At 46.5% G+C, this 17,079-nt stretch overlaps 1 protein-coding gene across 13 annotated transcripts in view; it reads left to right on the top strand.

The window, feature by feature from the left end:
* The window catches only part of AFDN (afadin, adherens junction formation factor), a 1,710,163-nt gene that overhangs the window by 1,185,964 nt on the left and 507,120 nt on the right, over positions 1 to 17,079 (top strand). For all 13 annotated transcript variants that reach the window (XM_069234921.1, XM_069234923.1, XM_069234919.1 and 10 more), the window contains one exon: positions 9,994 to 10,085. In XM_069234921.1, coding sequence (XP_069091022.1) covers positions 9,994 to 10,085 — 92 coding nt within the window. The remainder of the gene's footprint in view (positions 1 to 9,993; positions 10,086 to 17,079) is intronic.

Below are 17,079 nucleotides of genomic sequence, written 5' to 3'. Positions count from 1 at the left end.
GATTCCTTACCGACCTGCCCATCCTCTCCGCACAGCGAACTGATTTCTAGGGATGGGAACTTTCCCTTAAGGGCACTAGTTTTGGCGCACCGCTCTGTGTTCTTCATGGCTCTGCGCTACTGGTGTGGAAAGTCGAGAAAAGAAACTGACGTCAGCGTGCCGGGGTGGTGCCTATATATGGTGCGACGTCATCACGGCGAGCTTGACACCAACGCAGTCGACCGACGCCAACCGACAGCCGGCAGAGGTACTGCTAGAAGAAAAATCTCTGGATCCAGTCTGACACCTGGGAAATTCAAAGGTAAGGAATCTGCAACTAGAATATGTCTCTACCAGATATAAAATTACCGGTGGTAAGTAAGTTGTACATTAGGTGAGGGACGGGTAGGTTGCCAGAACCTTCCTCTTGGGTTTATTTAAGGTATATAAGGTGAGGAAGCTTGGCACTGAGGTAGAAGGAACTAATTTTGAGGGTGTCCGCACTGCCCTTAAAGCCCCCCCCCCAACACACACACACACTGCATACATATTCCTTGTTGATGCATTGTACTTTTTATGCTTGACATTGATTAACTGTAAATATTTTAGCATTTACACTTGTTTTATTGCATTCAAGTTAAATGCTCATGTTCATATTTTTGTGTACTTTGTTTTGATATCTGGGAAGTGCCTTAATAAATTCATTACTCAAACTAGGAGTAGTGCATTCCTTGGCATCATTCTCCTCTTAGTTTGAAGCAAAGCAGAACCGCTTGTTAGCATGAGTGCAAGGCTCTTGGACACCGAACGGGTGACCCTACCTGTCAAACAAAAAGAATGCCTCTAGTGCACCTGCAGTAAATGGAGTAGCAAGTCTCCAGATGAGATTCCAGGTGGACCATGACCATGTCAGAGAGCTTACTGAGGCAACGCTAGCCGCAGAGGGTGGGTTATTTGTAGCTGCCCTGGCTCTCTCACCCAGTAATCTGGAGCGATACATGCAATAGCCACGTATTAATGGGATTAGAGATGAAGCACTGAGACACACTGGTGGCAGTGTCACCATGGTAACTGAGCAGCTGGTGTCCTCAGATCAATACTTGACTGGGAAGACATATGCAGTCCTCAGTGCTGATAATCAGGCTAAGGTACATGCTGTGGCGATGGTATCCCTAGAATGGGGAGGAGTTACTGGCCAGAAGAAGGTGGTGGTACCTCCTGGAATTCCTGTACAATGTCTGCTAAGCAGTGATCTGGAATCCTCACCACGGGCTAAGGTTGAAAGAAAGACCCATGCAGCTCTTCTGTGTATGTCCAAATGGGTGTGCATCAACACCAGAGCACAAAGCAAAGCAAATGGTGAAATGTTAGAGTTGTAGCCTGGAATAATGGCCCAACCTACCAAGAGAAAGGGCAGAAGTCTTGGAAACCAGCTTCCAAACAGATGCCAGATCTGGTCCCCTCTCCTCAGGGAGAAGACTTGACAGCCTCAGAGGTAACTGAGCCCCAGGAGCTTGGGCCTTGCACAGCAGAGCTCTTGGGCCCAGGGGGACCCTCTAGGGAGGATCTGTGCCACACTTTAAGGCCTGAGACAGCAAGCTGCTGATCAGGAAAAGAGAGATATAATTACCTCCAACAGAACGTATTTGGAGGAGGAACTTCTTTTCACTGAGGCTAGAGACCCCAAACTTGGTGCTGCTAGGAGACTGGTAGCACCTCAGTGGTTTAGCGAGTTTCTCCTCACTTTGGCCAATGATTTCCCACTAGCTGGGCATCTTGTCCAGACCCAAAACATGGAGTAGATTTGTGATCAACTTCTACTGGCAGGGTATGTCCCAGAAGGTGAAGGAGTTTTGCAACTCCTGTGCCACCTGTCAAGCCAGTGGGAAAACAGGTGGCACCCAATGGCTCCCTTAATTCCACTTCCAGTGGTCGTGGTTCCCTTTGAAAGGGTGGACATTGACTGTCACTCTCTTTGACCCTCCAACTGCATCAGGCAGCAGATTCATAACGGCTGTAGTGGATCATGCAACCAGGTATCATGAAGCAATTCCCATGAGGACTACTACTGACCCTGCACTAGGTAGGGCCCTTATTGGTATCTCTACCAGAATGGGCCTTCCAAAGTATGTGGAGTCAGACAGTGGCACAAACTTCATGTCTAGCTACCTAAAACACATGTGGGCTGAGTGTGGTATGACCTTTAAGTTCACTACGTCGTATCACCCACAAACCAATGGCCTTGTTATGAGATTCAACAGACATTGAAAGGTGTGATTGGTAGACTCCCTCAAAAACTCAGGAGATGGGATGTCTTACTTTCATGCCTGCTTTTCGCTTACAGGGAAGTGCCTCCGAAGGAAGTAGGTTTTCCCCCTTTGAACTTCTGTTTGGGCATTCTGTAAGGGGACCACTTTGTCTAGTGAAGGAGGGATAGGAGAGAACTTCCAGAGATCCTAGACAGGATATTGTTGATTGTGTACTTGGCCTTCACTCCAGAATGGCTGAGTACATGAAAAAACATCTTATAACCTTGAGGCCAAGCAAGAGCTCCAGAAACTCTGGTATGACCAAAAGGCTGCACTGTTAGAGTTCCATCTAAGGCAGAAGGTGTGGGTGATGAAGCCTGCGGCTCACAGGGCCCTCCAAGATAGATGGAGTGGACCCTATCCTGCCATAGAGAGAAAAGGTGAGGTCACCTACCTGGTGGACTCTGGCTCTTGCAGGAGCCCCAAAAGGGTTGTCCATGTCAAGCACCTTAACCCTATCACGACACAGCTGAAATGACCATGCTCATGGTCACTGATGAGGGACAGGAAGCTGAGAGTGAACCTCTCCCTGAACTCCTCTCCAGCAACGCAAAAGATGGCTTAGTTGAAGGAGTGGTCTTTTTAGACGCCATCACTGACCAACAGCAGACTGGCTGTAGGCAAAGACTTGGAGCAGTATGCTGAGCTCTTCTCCTTGACCTGTGGTCAGGCTACCTGGTTTAAACATGATGTGGACACGGGACAGCTAATCTGTCAAACATAAAATCTACAGACAGCCATGTCATGTCAAAGAGACAGCAAGATGCTGGATTTGGGAGTCAATGAGCACGCTGAGAGACCCTAGGCCAGCCTAGTGTTTTACTCCCCAAGCCTCATTCCCAGGGTGGAAAGAAAGAAATTAGGCTTTGTGTGGACTATAGGGGCCTCAGTGCTGTGACAAAACAGATGCCCACCCTATTCCAAGAGCTGATTAACTGATTGACAGGTTAGGGGCAGCCAAATATCTCAGTACTTTTGATCTCACTTCATGGTACTGGCTGATAGGTCTTACCACTGGAGCAAAGGATTAATCTGCATTCTCCACACCTGATGGGCATAATCTGTTTACTGTTATGCCCTTTGGATTGATGAATGTCCCTGCCACCATCTAAAGGTTGGTGGATAACGCCCTTGCTGAAGACGAAAACTTCAGTGCAGCATATATTGATGATATTGCTGTCTTTAGCTGTACCTGCCAAGATCACCTGATCCACCTTGGCAACGTCCTAGAGGCTCTGAAAAGTGCAGGCCTCATATCAAGGCAAGCAAGTGTCAGATAGGGCAGGGCCAGGTTGTATAGTTGGAGCACCCTTGTAGGTGGAGGCCAAATTCAACCACCAAAACCCAAGATCCAGACAATCCTGGACTGTGTAGTCCAACAACACAGACCCAAGTCAGGGCATTCCTTGTCTTGACTGGGTACTACAGGAGGTTCATGAAAGGATATGGCACCATTGTGGCACCTCTTTCAGAACTGACCTCCAAAAAGATGCCCAAGAAAGTAAACTGGACAGTGAGCTGTCAAAAGGAATTTGACACCTTGAAAGAAGCTATATACTCAGCACCTGTTCTATAAGCTCCAGATTACAACAAGCAGTTTATAGTGCAGATAGATGACTCTGAACATGTGAAAGGAGCAGTCCGAATCAATGCTGATGACCATGATCAGCCTGTTGCTTTCATTAGCAGGAGGTTATTCCCCAGAGAGCAATGTTGGAGTGCCATTAAGAAGGAAGCCTTTGCTGTGATTTGTTCCCTGAAAAAGTTTAGGTCATTCTTATTTGGCTCTCACTTCCTTGTTCAGATGAAAGGTGTAAACTCCAAACTGTCAAGGTGGTCATTTCCCTACAGGGAATCAACTTTTCATGGAACATAGACCTGGGGCTGACAACTCCAATGCAGATGACTTTTCCAGCTTCTTCCACTTAGGAGATGATGACTCTCTTGGGAAAGGTTAGTTTCTTCCTCTTTCATTTCGGAGGGGTCATGCAGGAAAGCACTCTATTTAACATGGTTAGCCCCCACTGTTTGCCTGGAATCTGATGTAATTTTGACTTCAAGTGCACTGGGTTCCTGCTAACTAGGTCCCCAGTGCTAGATCTCTTTCCCCTAAAACTGCACAGTTGTTTCCCCAATTGGCAAAACCTTTAGCCCCCTCTGTACCTAGGGCCTGGGGTACTAAGGAGGGTCCATAAGGGCTGCAGCACAAATTGTGCCACCCTAAGGGACCCTTCACCAAGCACAACAGGCTGCCATTGCAGGCTGCGTGTCTTGGTGCAGATAAAAGTGAAAACACAACATGGCACACATGTCCCCTAACACTGCATATATGTAAGTCACCACTGTAGCAGGCCATACAGCCCTAAGGCAGGATGCATTATATTGCATGTGAGGGCATATCTGCATGAGCAGATGTCTCCCTTCTTTGTCTTTGTTGATTCTCAGAAATAGCTGGTGACCAGGGAAGCCATTTAAAAACCCATGTGCTGGACACTGGTCACTATGAGATCCCGTAGCTACATGATGGCTTCACTCAAGATAGGGATGTTTGATATCAAATGTCTCATATTGGTCAAGCCACACTGACACCAGTGTTGGATTTACCAATACATGCACCCAGTGGGCATCTTAGAGGTGCCCCTAAAAACAACTATTAGTGTTGTAACTGAATGGTCCTGACCAGTTTAGACACCTTAGCCCTGTTTCTGACCCCTTAAGGTGAGAGCCAGTGCTCTCGGGGTCCAGCGACAGAAGCCTGCACTGGGCAGAGGTATTGAGACCTCCTCTATGCTGAACAGACATTCCAGGGCAGGAAGCTTCAAAGGCCTTAGCTGCCTTTGTAATGTGACTCCGGTCTCCCGAAATGGCAGAGATTACCAACCCTTCTTTCCTGACCCCAATTTTGGCAGCAAGACAGTTACGGAAAATTAGTCGGAATAGGCGGTGTGCCCACTTCATGGCAATCCCACCCCTAAGGCGGACGAACTGAAATGGTCAGCACTTTTTAAACTCCTCATCTTGGTTTGGAAGGAATTAGGCCTCTAAGGTAAGGGTTATGCCCACTTCCCAATGGAAGTGGTCATAAAAAGAATATAGTCATCCTAGAGGTGGGCAACCCATTGGCTGTATCCTGGCACTCCCTGTAACGCCCCCAAAGTTAGTAATTTGGTAGCATCCCTGAGCCCCAGAACTTCAATCCTGACGACCTAAGAACAGAAAGGACTAAGAGGAGCCACAATCGCAGAGGAAGAGAAGAGTAGCAGCTGACCTGGTATCAACCCTGCTGGCCTGTCTGCAACTCTCAACGGGTGGAGCTACTCCCCAACCAACTCTAAAGAAAGGACTCTGCAGACTGTGGAACCGCAAAGACCTGACACCTGAAGTCACCACTGCTCCTCAGGTGCCAAAAAGTTTCCCCAGCTGCCCGAGTCGGAGTCCATTGTGGTTTCACCCCTCCTGTACTCCCTGAAGTGGCTTGCAGTCTCTGCACGCAGGCACCCTCTCCTGTAGCTTCTGTGGTGAGAGAAAGTTGAAGCCTCAAACAACCACTGCACCTGTCGCCACTGGCCTGAGTTGAAGTGGGCCCCTGGTATCTATGAAGCCTCCCAGCTCTCCTGAGCTTGAATCTGACCCTTGCCCAGTATTCACCTTAAATTTCCAAGATTGGTCCCATGAGTCATTGTAAAGTGCTTATTTGCTGAATGTGTTTTCCTTCCTTAGGTTAACATTAAAGAACTCTGAAATTGTACTGTGTTGATTTTTGCAAGTGAAAAGAATTTATGCTTAAAACGTACTTACCTTATACTGGATTTCTTGGGTTTAAAGTATGCTTAAAAAGAAGTGTTATTTTTTTAAATTGGTCTCAGATTTATTCTTTGAGTGTGTGTGTCTCATTTATTGCACCAGTGAGTGCAACAAAGTTTTAGCACTACCCTCTGATAAGCCTAACTTCTCGGCCACACTACTACAAAATAGAGCCTTTACCAGCACCCCTCGGGTGTTCATCACAGTGATGGCAGTGGTTGCTGCCCATCTTCAGAGGTTGGGAATACCAGTTTTCCCTTTATCCGACAAATGACTATTGAAGGTGGGCTTGTCGCAGTCAGTCGTTGACCACATGCAGACAGTGGCAAACGTTGGGGTTATAGATCAACGAGCCAAAGTCAAACCTGACTCCCTTCCCAGAGCTTTGTTTTATAGGGGCTGTTCTGGGCACGGTGTACGTCAGTGCCTTCCATCCGTTGAAACACATCCAGGACTCATCCAAGACATTCAGGGTACAATGCCAATGTTGCAGTCTCAGACCTGGACCTCGGTAATTGCAGCTTTGAGGCTCCGTGGCCTGTTAACCTCATGCATCCATCCTGTTTGTCCACTTCCCTATGTGGCATATACAGGCTGTGCAGTGGTATGTGAAGTTTCAGTGGGCCCAGCACCTCAGAATCCTGTTAGAGACATCCAGGTTTTGGAGGAGAATACACAAGATCCGCAGTGGTGACTACTGACTATCAAGTGACACCTCCCCCCCAGTGCTGACTTTGGTGATTAATGCATTCCTACTGGGTTGGGAAGTTGACCTGGGAGAGGTAGTGATAGGAGGGCTTTATTCTCCGGCAAAAACCCTGCTCCATACCAATCCATTGGAGTTTTGGGCCAGTTTTCTTGCTTTCAAGGCCTCCGTACTGTCCACTGAAGGGAGGCTGGTACAGATTCTCATGGACAAAATCACTGCCATGCGGTGCTGCAACAAGCAGGCAGACATGGGATCCTGAGTCCTGTGCCCTTGGAGGTAGCTGAAATGTCAGCATATCTCCCTGACTGTTAAACATCTAGCAGGATCAGCTGGTGATATCTGGATGATCACAAATGACTTATGCACCCAGAGCTGTTGAAAATAGTGGAGAGAAACCTGGCTTAATCTTCTTGCCGCTATCGTGAAAACGCAGTGTTAAACTTTTGTACATTGTTTGAGTTCCCGCGATGGCTCTCCATAGGAGATGCATTTCAGCAGGGGTGGAACATGGGATTTGTGTATGGATATCCACCTCTGCCGCCCAGAGTTCTCAGGAACGACCATTTGCAAGTCATTTTAGTGTCCCCAGATTAGGCCAGGCATGTGTTTGTATCTGGAACTACTGTGCGTGTGTCTGCCTTCTGATCAGGCTTCTACTTCGGGAGGATCTTCTGTTGTTGGAGGAGGGCAAGGTTCTGTACTAAGCCTGTGCAATCTACACCTGCATAGAGATTGAGCAGTGACAGTTAACAAGGTTTGATTTCCCAACCAAAGTTGTGGTTGTCGTCCTGCCTGGCAGACTCCTTTTCACAAAGTCTAATTATGTTGGATACTGGGACAAATTTGTGGCTTGGTGTGGTGTCTGCATGGCTGACTGTGCGAACCAAGCTACTGGATCTTTTTTTTTAAATGTGTTCTATCTTTGCCCCAGCAAAGCCAACAGTGGGCCCTATTAAAGGTTATTTATTGGCCCTTTTGTGGTTTCTGCATTTAGCGAACCAACTGTCCTCGTGTAAATCACTATCGTGATGTGTTTTCTAACATGTTTAACATACATTTTCCCTCCCAAACCATTTGTGATGCCACAGTAGGACCTTAATTTAGTCTTGTCATTTCTCATGTGTACTGCCTTTGAGCTGAGGTAGAGCTGCTTGTTGAGAATTCTGATGGTAGACTGTCTAATTCGTTGTGTTCATTTCAGCTCATCATTTGAGTGAATTCCAGGCTTACTCAGCACAACAGCCCTACACTACCTTTTTTCCAGACTAACTGATACTAACTGATGCTGAGGACTAGGGCAGCCTTCTTGCCAAAAGGTATGACTGATTTTCTCGTTGTGTAATCATTCACTCTCCTGTCCAAGGTTCTTTGCCCCACCTCACTCTGCAAAAGTGGAGGGGATATTCAATTGAATGGACCCCAAAAAAACGTGAACCTTTTGCATTGATGACACCAAAGACCACCGGGTGGTGATGAGCTTTATTTGTGGTTCTCTGGGACAAAGAGAGACAAGATTGTGCAGAAAAGGTCTCTGTAAAGATGGATGGCCATTTGCATTGCGGTCTGCAATACATGGGCCAAAAAACAGCCTCCTGAAGGACTGAGGGCCCATTCCACCAGGGCCAAAGCTGCCACCACTGTGTTAGCCTGTGGAATGCCTGTCCCTGATCTCGTGGGTTTCAGTGTACATCATCACGTAGTAGTACTGCCTTGATAGCAAGGTCCGAGGAAAAAAGCAATTTCTCCAGTTCTGTCAGGACTTTGTGATCTGAGCCCACTCCACAGACCCGCTATCTTCTGCAGAGGGGTGACTCATTTGGTATCTATTCGAAAGCGAGGATTCTTCCATGTATACATCAGAAGTGCAAGATGTCAATAATGCTTGTTTTGGTGGATACTCTATGTAACAGCAGATTCCACAGTGCCCTCCCACCTACTTGTTCAGTGGACCTCTAGTTTTTCTGTACTTCTCGGCCGAGGGCGCAGAGAGAGAGAGACAGAAACTGATGTCAACATGCAGGGGTGGCGCTTCCATGCAGCTCCGCTCGGTCACTTTGGGGGCTGTGGTTTTGGATATGGAATTCTAGGCCATGGCCGGTATCCCTTAAACGTGCACCCTTTAATTATCTTCAGAACAAACAATCCACAGGTGAAGGATCTAAAACATGTCTCCATGTGGGCAAACCTTCCGCCTCCAATACCCCTCCCCCCTCTCCTCTTTTTCATGCCTTGGTCAGTGAGTGGAATAACATTGCACATGTTTGATAATAGGATGTTATAATAATTTGTTTGGGTCACCCCTTTGGTAGCCTAAGAGTCGACTCAAACTATATGCACTGTAGAAATCTGCTGAACGCAGAGCTTTTCGAAGTTGTTTATAACTGAACTCTCCACACGAAAATGAAAAACAGTTGTAATAGAACAACATCATGGAATGGTCCTCGTCTCTGAGCGCATTCTCAACCCACATGCATATTTTTATAAGACCTCCAGTGCTTAGAAGGAACCACAAAGAAACACACAGTGCTTTTTAGAGGATTTACAAATAAGTACATATTATTATTTTCTACTTAGATATACACAGCTTTTTAAGAATTTACCCCAAAGAATACAGACCTTGCTACATATGTGATTTTATTTATCTTTTCTGTGAAGAAGTGCATTCAACATTTATTTTCTTAACAATATTTGGGTGCCACGCATTTTAATCAACGTCTTGTTCAAATAAATATAACAAGTACTTTAATATGTAAGTGCTGTTTCTCATACATAGGCCATATTTTTCTCTTTTCTTATCCCTCAAGGTTTACAAGCTAGTAGTAAGTTTACGTTGACACCGCACAATGACTATCGCATCATGGTATGCATTGCATGGTCCCAAGGAAATTATTTATTTGGTAGAATCGCTGAGGATGTTGCATTTTAAACTTTTCCAAACACTTCAGCCTTGTATATTCTTAATAAAGCAGTTCTTTTACAATCCTTAATTGAGTTTTAACATGGTCTTGATAGTGGTGGTGTTCTGCACAAAGGTGCAAGCTCAAGTAGAAGTGTATTCTGAAAATAGGACGCACTCAATTTAGTAAGGTTCCCTTAGGTGTGGTTCACTTCACTAAGTGTTACTTTGGAGCTGATGGCCTGGCTATATTCTTTCTCTGTTTAATATGCATTTCTCTTGTAACTCTTCTGCAGATCAGCCGCAGAGTCCTGGTGGAAAAAACTGCTATGTCTCTGGACCTCCAGGCAAGATAACATCTGTTTCCACTGGGAATCTTTGTCCTGAGGTAAGAAAGGTTGCAAGGTCACTATGTTCATTGTCACATCCTGCCCTCCATCACCAAAGTACTTAATCGAAGTGAACCCATGTCCGTGACACATGCAGTCATAGTTGCTCTAAATCCACAAAAAATGTTTCGATACATTATCTTGACTTTGGTTACAATCCTCACTTGAGCATCGTGTATGTCTCCTGTGGCACAGTTTTGAATTGACAAGGCAGCATGGTTTGATTTTTGTATTGTTTTCTTTAATTAATGCAATTTACTAAAGCCTCTCTCTTTAATACGTTGCCTTTATCTAATTATTAATACCAGCAAGTCTTTATCCATCAGAATTAGTTTTTAGGATATACATATGTCCAGCAGAGATCAGGTGGTTTTATTTACCTTTTAATGTTTGTTGTCTGTTTACAGACACCGATATTTGTAAGGAGAAAATAAACTAATTCAACTAGTTGCTGTGAGGTAGTAATTAATCTTGTACTTCGTCAGCATCACCTGTCGTACTGTGGGGGGATCTCATTGGAAGTAGCCACAGAAATAAACTACTGCTCACTTTGAACTAAACGGTTACCACTGAGTGTGCAAGTGAAGTATGTGCGATTCCAACACGTTGAGGGAAAGCCCCCAGGTATTGTTTCCCCAAGGAAAGTTTTCTTCCTTCTCTTTTCTACTTTCTTTTTATTCCCTTCTATTTGTTTTTCTTAACATCCCTTTTTTTTACTACATTCTTTCCTTCTTTGCCTCACATTTTCTTTGTAATTTTCATCATTCCTCTTTCTCTCTCTAAGCATTTTTGGTTCTTTCGCAAAGCCTTTAGCCACCACCCCACAACTTTGTCACAGTGTCTTCTTTCTTCCATTTATTAGTTCTTGTTCTGTCTTTTGACCTGGGAGTCATTGTTCAATGTTAGGAAGATCCTGATAAAACTATTGAATCTGTCCACTGACACCCCGCTCAAGCTGGTGCACAGCAGGTGCTTCACTACACTCTTGAATCACAGGTATTTTCAGACGTTCAGTACTACAAGGACTAAACTTGAAGAGATCATTCTTCCTTCATCTTGTAGACGGAGCAAAAAAGCGAGGTTTGCAACAAGTGGTCTTGTAGAGTGCATGTGTCTTTTCCTGAGATGTAGCATTTGATTCAGAGTTCTGCAACGTTTTTCTTCTAAGTCTTCATTTTAGAGTTGAACATGCACAAGATGACTCATAGTTATGTTTCTTCCCACGAATCTCACAGGGCATCAGTACAAATATTCAACTTTTGTGTAAATTTTTTTACACCATGTGGTTCATCCCTAACATTTTGTGCTCTATGTGGAAACTGCGTCAAAATAGGAACTTTAATGATTTTGCAGCTGGTTGGGTGCCCAGGGAACACTTTGCAAGATAAAACGTCCACTGGTTCACATGGTGTTTAAAAAGAAACACCAGCAGTGGGTTCAAGTTCTATACCAATGGCAAGACGAGGAGTCGATTACAGAAAATACACCTTACCTTTGTCAGGGGAAGTTGGCACAGTCAAATAGACCATCAGGTTTATAATTTGTGCCTTCCCCGACCAAATTAAAGACTGTTCTTTCATATGGAGACACATAGGTGGGCTTACTTAACTGCATTGGAAAGGTTGTCAGTGTGAGAATTAGCACAACTGCTACATGAGGAATTATTTCCAAGCACAAAGATTTAATAAATGTGTGGGAAAATATATTTGCACAAATTAATTTGAAAGGAGTTTAAAGTAGGGCCTGAAACACCTTACTCTTAATCCATGTGGGATGGGGATATTATACGATGGTCTAGGCCTTTGTTTTCTATGTTATTTGGGCATGGTGGACAGTATAGTATGATACAATTTAAAAAAAAAAAAAAGTTTTTTTTCTTTGACGAGAAGTACTTTCATGTTTCTTTCCTAACATGCCCAGTCCTGCTTGACGTGTGGAAAGACATCAGATTCATTGTGCTTTGTCCCTTAATTATACGAGGGAGCACACAAGGGTATTAAGTAAAAGGAAGAAGTTAGAAAATAATAGCATTGTGGTTTTTGCCTACTGATATAGTAAAGTATGTTTTTATTTTGTGCACCATCTAGTATTGATTAAAGGCAAGCCTTAAGACTGATATCTGATGGAGACTTTTAGCTGCAGATATCTTACTTTCGAATTTTCCTCAGGTGTCAGACTGGATCCAAAAATGTTTCTTGAACGGTAATCCTTCCTGGTAGGTGGGGTCATTTGACTCCATATGGCATCATCCACACCAGAAGTGACGTGTGGTGCGTATATAGATGCCATCCCAATGCGCTGTCATTTCTTTATGCACCACCTAGTACAGGTCCGGCGAGAGTTACCCCTAGTCACTTTTTGACTAACCTTTTTTTGGCTTGTGTCAAAGACTATTTTGTGAAGTCTACCCCTGGTGTGTCCGGAAAGTCTTCTAGGAAGGCCGGCACCGAACCCTGTGGTGCCTGTCACCAACAGATGTTGGTGACGGACCCGCACTTTGTTTGCCTCTGGTGCCCCCAGCACGACCACAACGTGCATCCCTGCGTGGACTGCCACACAGTGCATCTGAAGGCTTGGAGGGAGCGATCCCTCAAGCTCCTGGTGGCTCGATGTTTGACGCCACAACGGTCTTAATTCCGGTTGATAGGAAGGTCCCAAGATCAGTTGTGGAGTCCAAGATCTATGTCGTGCTCGAAGTTGTTGGGCCACTCAGGTAAATCCCTCTGCAAGAAGAGTAAGAAGATAAAGAGGTCTTTGACTTCACTCAGTCCGTCGGCTGACGAGGGAGCATCGTCATTCGAGGACTTGCTCCACGGTTGAGCCAGAACCTGGGCTGGCTCTGTGCCTCCCAGAGTTTCCAGATGCCAGAGCGACCGCCGCCTAACTCCATGAGTTTTATGAGACCACACACCTCATGTTCAGGCATGCCATCAGGACCCTGGGTTTCAGGAGGGGCCCCTCCTGGTTTCCTGCCGGCAGCTCAGAAGCCATTCAGGCCTCTTGGACCCAATAATGGTCTAGACTGACGCCCGTCTTACATCTGCAAACTTCCCCGGCTCTAGTCCCAGTGCTGATGCTCCTAAATGTGCCATCGCTCACCGGTGATGCTATCCCTATTCTCATCTCCAACTCTGACACAGATCTGAAGGGTTGTTGAATGACTCTGACTCGGTGCCGACTGGATCCGGGCATTCCAGGTCAGATCCTGAGCCCTTGGTTGGCATTCAGGGAGGATAGAGAAGGGTCACTTGACCCTGAAGAATACTTGCCCCTAAATCCCAACATGAACTGGTGTGAGGACCTGGAGGACGCCAGAAGACTGGGTACTTCTCCATATACCGGCATGATTTCTCCTGCTGTGGATACGGAAAAGGAGCCTCAGTCACAATGTTGGCAAGAAGGGCAGCTGAGGTCCTTTGCCTTCAGTGGCAGTCAAGACTTGCGCGTCTTGACTGGTGCTTCATCCAGGAGTGTCCTCCTGCAGAACTGCTTCTCAAAGACACCCTGCTAGGGTTTTGGTCCAAACCCTGCACAGGGACTCCTGTGAGCAGGACGATTGTCCCTAGCCACCGGCCTAACACAGGGGACCCCAGTTTCCTCACCGAACATCCTACTCGAGAGAGCTTGGTAGTCCAAGCCCCAACCTCCCATGTAAATCCTGGTACATTCCCTACCACCCCACTGGACAGGGTATCCAAGAGCCTGGACACTTTGAGAAAGAAAATGTTTTCTTTCACCAGACTGACACTGCATTCCTTTTGGGCTGGTATTCCCACACGCTGTATGATACGGTTGCTCAGGTGCTGCCAACGGTCCCAGAGGAGGACTGAGCCGTACTCTCTGAAGCTGTTTCTGATGGGAGGGATGCAGCCAAGTTCATTAATCAATGTGGACTGTACAGCACCCACTCGCTGATCAGAGCGGTTTCATTATCGGTGGCCTTAGGGCACCATGCATTGCTGAGGACAAGTGGCTTTTAAGAGGATGTCCAAACATCGCTTATGGTCATGCCCTTTCATGTCTCCCTTCTCTTCAGAGACAAGGCTGACTCAGTGCTGAAGTGCTTCAGGGATAATAGAGCTATGATTCTTGGGCCTGTTAATTGCCCCTCATCAAACCCAGTCTACCTTTCGTGACCACGCAAGGAGCTTCCAACCACGTCTTTAAATGCCCAGCACCCATGGTGCGCAAGCTTCCCAGCCTCTGCATGGTTGAGAATGCTGTACCCACAGACCTTGTGGTTTGGGTAGCCAAAGGTCCAGCTAGTCCACTGCTTCCCCTGCAGCTGAAGCCTCCAAACCCCTTTAGCTTGCCCTTATTCCCTCATGGGCACCCAGCGGGAGGCAGTATACTCTGTCACCTGCCCCACTGGTGGTCTATAACATCAAACCAGTTGGTTCCACAGTTATATATTATTATATAAGTGGCTGTTCTCTCCTCTTCAGGACCTCTCTCCACCCATGCCACCCATTTACGAAAGACCGACAGAGGGCCACCTCTCCTTTCTCTGCCAGGAAGTGACGGCTTTCATGGCCAGGGGAGCCATAGAGATGTTGCCAACGTTAGAAGTAGGTCATGGTTGCCATTCTTGCTACTTCTGGTGCGCAGGAAGGACAGGAGCCGCCTTCTTATCATAAACGCGCACCCTCTCAACTTCCTCAAAAAAAAGAATTTCGAAATGCTCGTGCTTGCTCAAGTCCTGTCTGCTCTGGACCCAGGAAACTGAATGGTAGCCCTGGACTTGCAGGATGCTTACTTCAACATTACCATCCTTCCTGCCCAGAGGTGTTTCCAGCGGTTCATGGTAGGCCACAAGCACTTTCATTGTACCGTGCTTCCCAGTGGCCTTTCCAAGCCAGTGGCGGTGGTTGCGTCTCATCTGTGGATATCAGGGGTGCCAGTTTTCCCCTGTCTTGATGACTGGCTGTTGAAGGCAGACTTGGCCCCCAGGCTGTCGTCTCCCACCTCTAGACTATGGCGGACCTCCGGCACTCCATTAGGTTGGCTGTAAATGTGCTAAAGTCATAACCAACCCCTTCTCAGGCATTTTATTTCATCAGAGCTGTTATAGATACGATGCAGTTTCAGGTTCATCCTCCCGAACGGCGAATACAGGTTATTCAAGCTATCATACTGAGGTTTTAGCCTCTATCCTGGGTTTCAGTGAGACTGACTCTGAGGCTGCTGGTTCTCATGGCCTACTGCATCCATTTTGTGACACATGTTTGCTTGTATTTGTGGGATCTGCAGTGGGACCTAATGTTCCAGTGGATGCCGCATCTAAAGAATCTCTCCAACATGGTCCATATCTTAGAGGGAACTGCATAAGAACTGCTGTGGGGGCTTAATGAACCGTGATTGGGTCAGCCAGAGAACCCTCTCCCCTCCCCAACCAGACCTGACAGTGGTGACAGTTGGGTCATCCCGGGACGGGACGGCCATCTGGGAGAGGTGTAGATGAGAGGCCTTTGGCGAACCTGCTGGAGCTCCATGGGATCTGGCTGGCACTGAAAGTTTTTTACCATCCATTAAGGGAAGGCTAGTGCAGTTGCTCATGGACAACACCACAGACATCTGGTCGTGGACACTTTGTCAAGAGGACCTGCGTCTCTGGACATGGCTCGAACGTCAGTGCATATCCCTTGTGGTTCAACACCTGGTGGGCTCTCTGAATGCCAGATCAGATTAACTCAGCCGAAGATGCCTAGCAAATCACGAATGGTGTCTCCATCCAAAGGTGGCGGAGGTCTCTTTCAGCAGTTGGCAGAGATGTTCAGTGTCAGCATTTATGCACGCTTGAGTTCCAAGACGGCTATCATTTGGAGACGCTTTTCATCTTGAGTGGAGCTCAGGCCATCCATACCACTTCTGCTCAGAGTTCTCAAGAAGTTCAGAAATGACCAGGCCCAAGTCATCCTTGTGGCTCAGGGTTGGGCTTGGAGTTTTTTTTTATTCTGAGCCGTTGGGATTGGCCATTGGTCCTCTGATCAGGCTGCTGATTTTGGAGGATCTTTTGTTGTAACAGCAGGGAAGGGTTCTCCATTGAAACCTTTCCAGTCTCTGCCTTCTTGCGTGGAGATTGAGTGGTGGCAGTTGACAGCTTTTGACCTTCCGCCCGACGTCTCTGATGTTATCTTGACAGCCAGGCGTCCCTCCACTAAAACGGTATATGCCTGTCATTGAAAGAAATTAGTGGCATGGTGCACAGACAAGTCTGTTGACCCAGCCCCCTTTCTGCCCCTCTTTCTGAAGGCCTCTTTGTACTTTCTCTGGCCAACAGGGCTCTGTTTTGGGCACTCTCAAAATTTACTTATCTGCTATCTCTGCATTTTTGAGGTTGACTGGTCCATCTTCCTTTATTAAGACTCCAATTGTAAATAGGTTCCTTGAAGGCCTTACTCGTATGTTTCCTCCATCCCCATTCATTATGCCCCAATTGGATTTAAATTCGGTTCTGACATTCCTAATGTGTTCTCCATTTGAGCCTCCCTACAATTGTCCATGCAGGCTTATCACCTTAAAAACAGCCTTCCTTGTGGCAATTACATCTGCCAAAGGGTGAGTGCGCTACAGGCATTGTCATGTAAACCTTTCCATCTATCCTGACAAAGTGGTGCTTTACACTAGGGCTTCCTCTTTGGCAAAAGTGGTCACACACTTTCATGTAGGCCAATCAATCACCTTACCTACTTTTTATGCACCCCCACATCCTTCTAAGGAAGAGGAAATACTCCACCCCCTGGACCCAAAAAGAATGTTGGCGTTCTACCTTGATCGCATGAACGAGTTCCGGGTGGGTGATCAACCCTTTGTCGGTTATTTGGGTGTGAAGAAAGGTCGGCAGTGCAGAATCGAGCCATCACCCGATGGGTCGTACTCTGTATTAAAATCTGCTGCCCACTGGCCAAGTAACCACCTGAAGGTTTGCAAGCTCATTCTACTAGAGCAAAAGCTGTGACCACTGTGTTAGAACACAGAGTTCCGTTCCTTGAT

The sequence above is a fragment of the Pleurodeles waltl genome, chromosome 5, assembly GCF_031143425.1.
Source record: "Pleurodeles waltl isolate 20211129_DDA chromosome 5, aPleWal1.hap1.20221129, whole genome shotgun sequence".
In the NCBI taxonomy this organism is placed as follows: domain Eukaryota; kingdom Metazoa; phylum Chordata; class Amphibia; order Caudata; family Salamandridae; genus Pleurodeles; species Pleurodeles waltl.
Note: the sequence above shows the minus strand (reverse complement) of the source record. Positions and strands in the feature narration are given on the sequence as shown.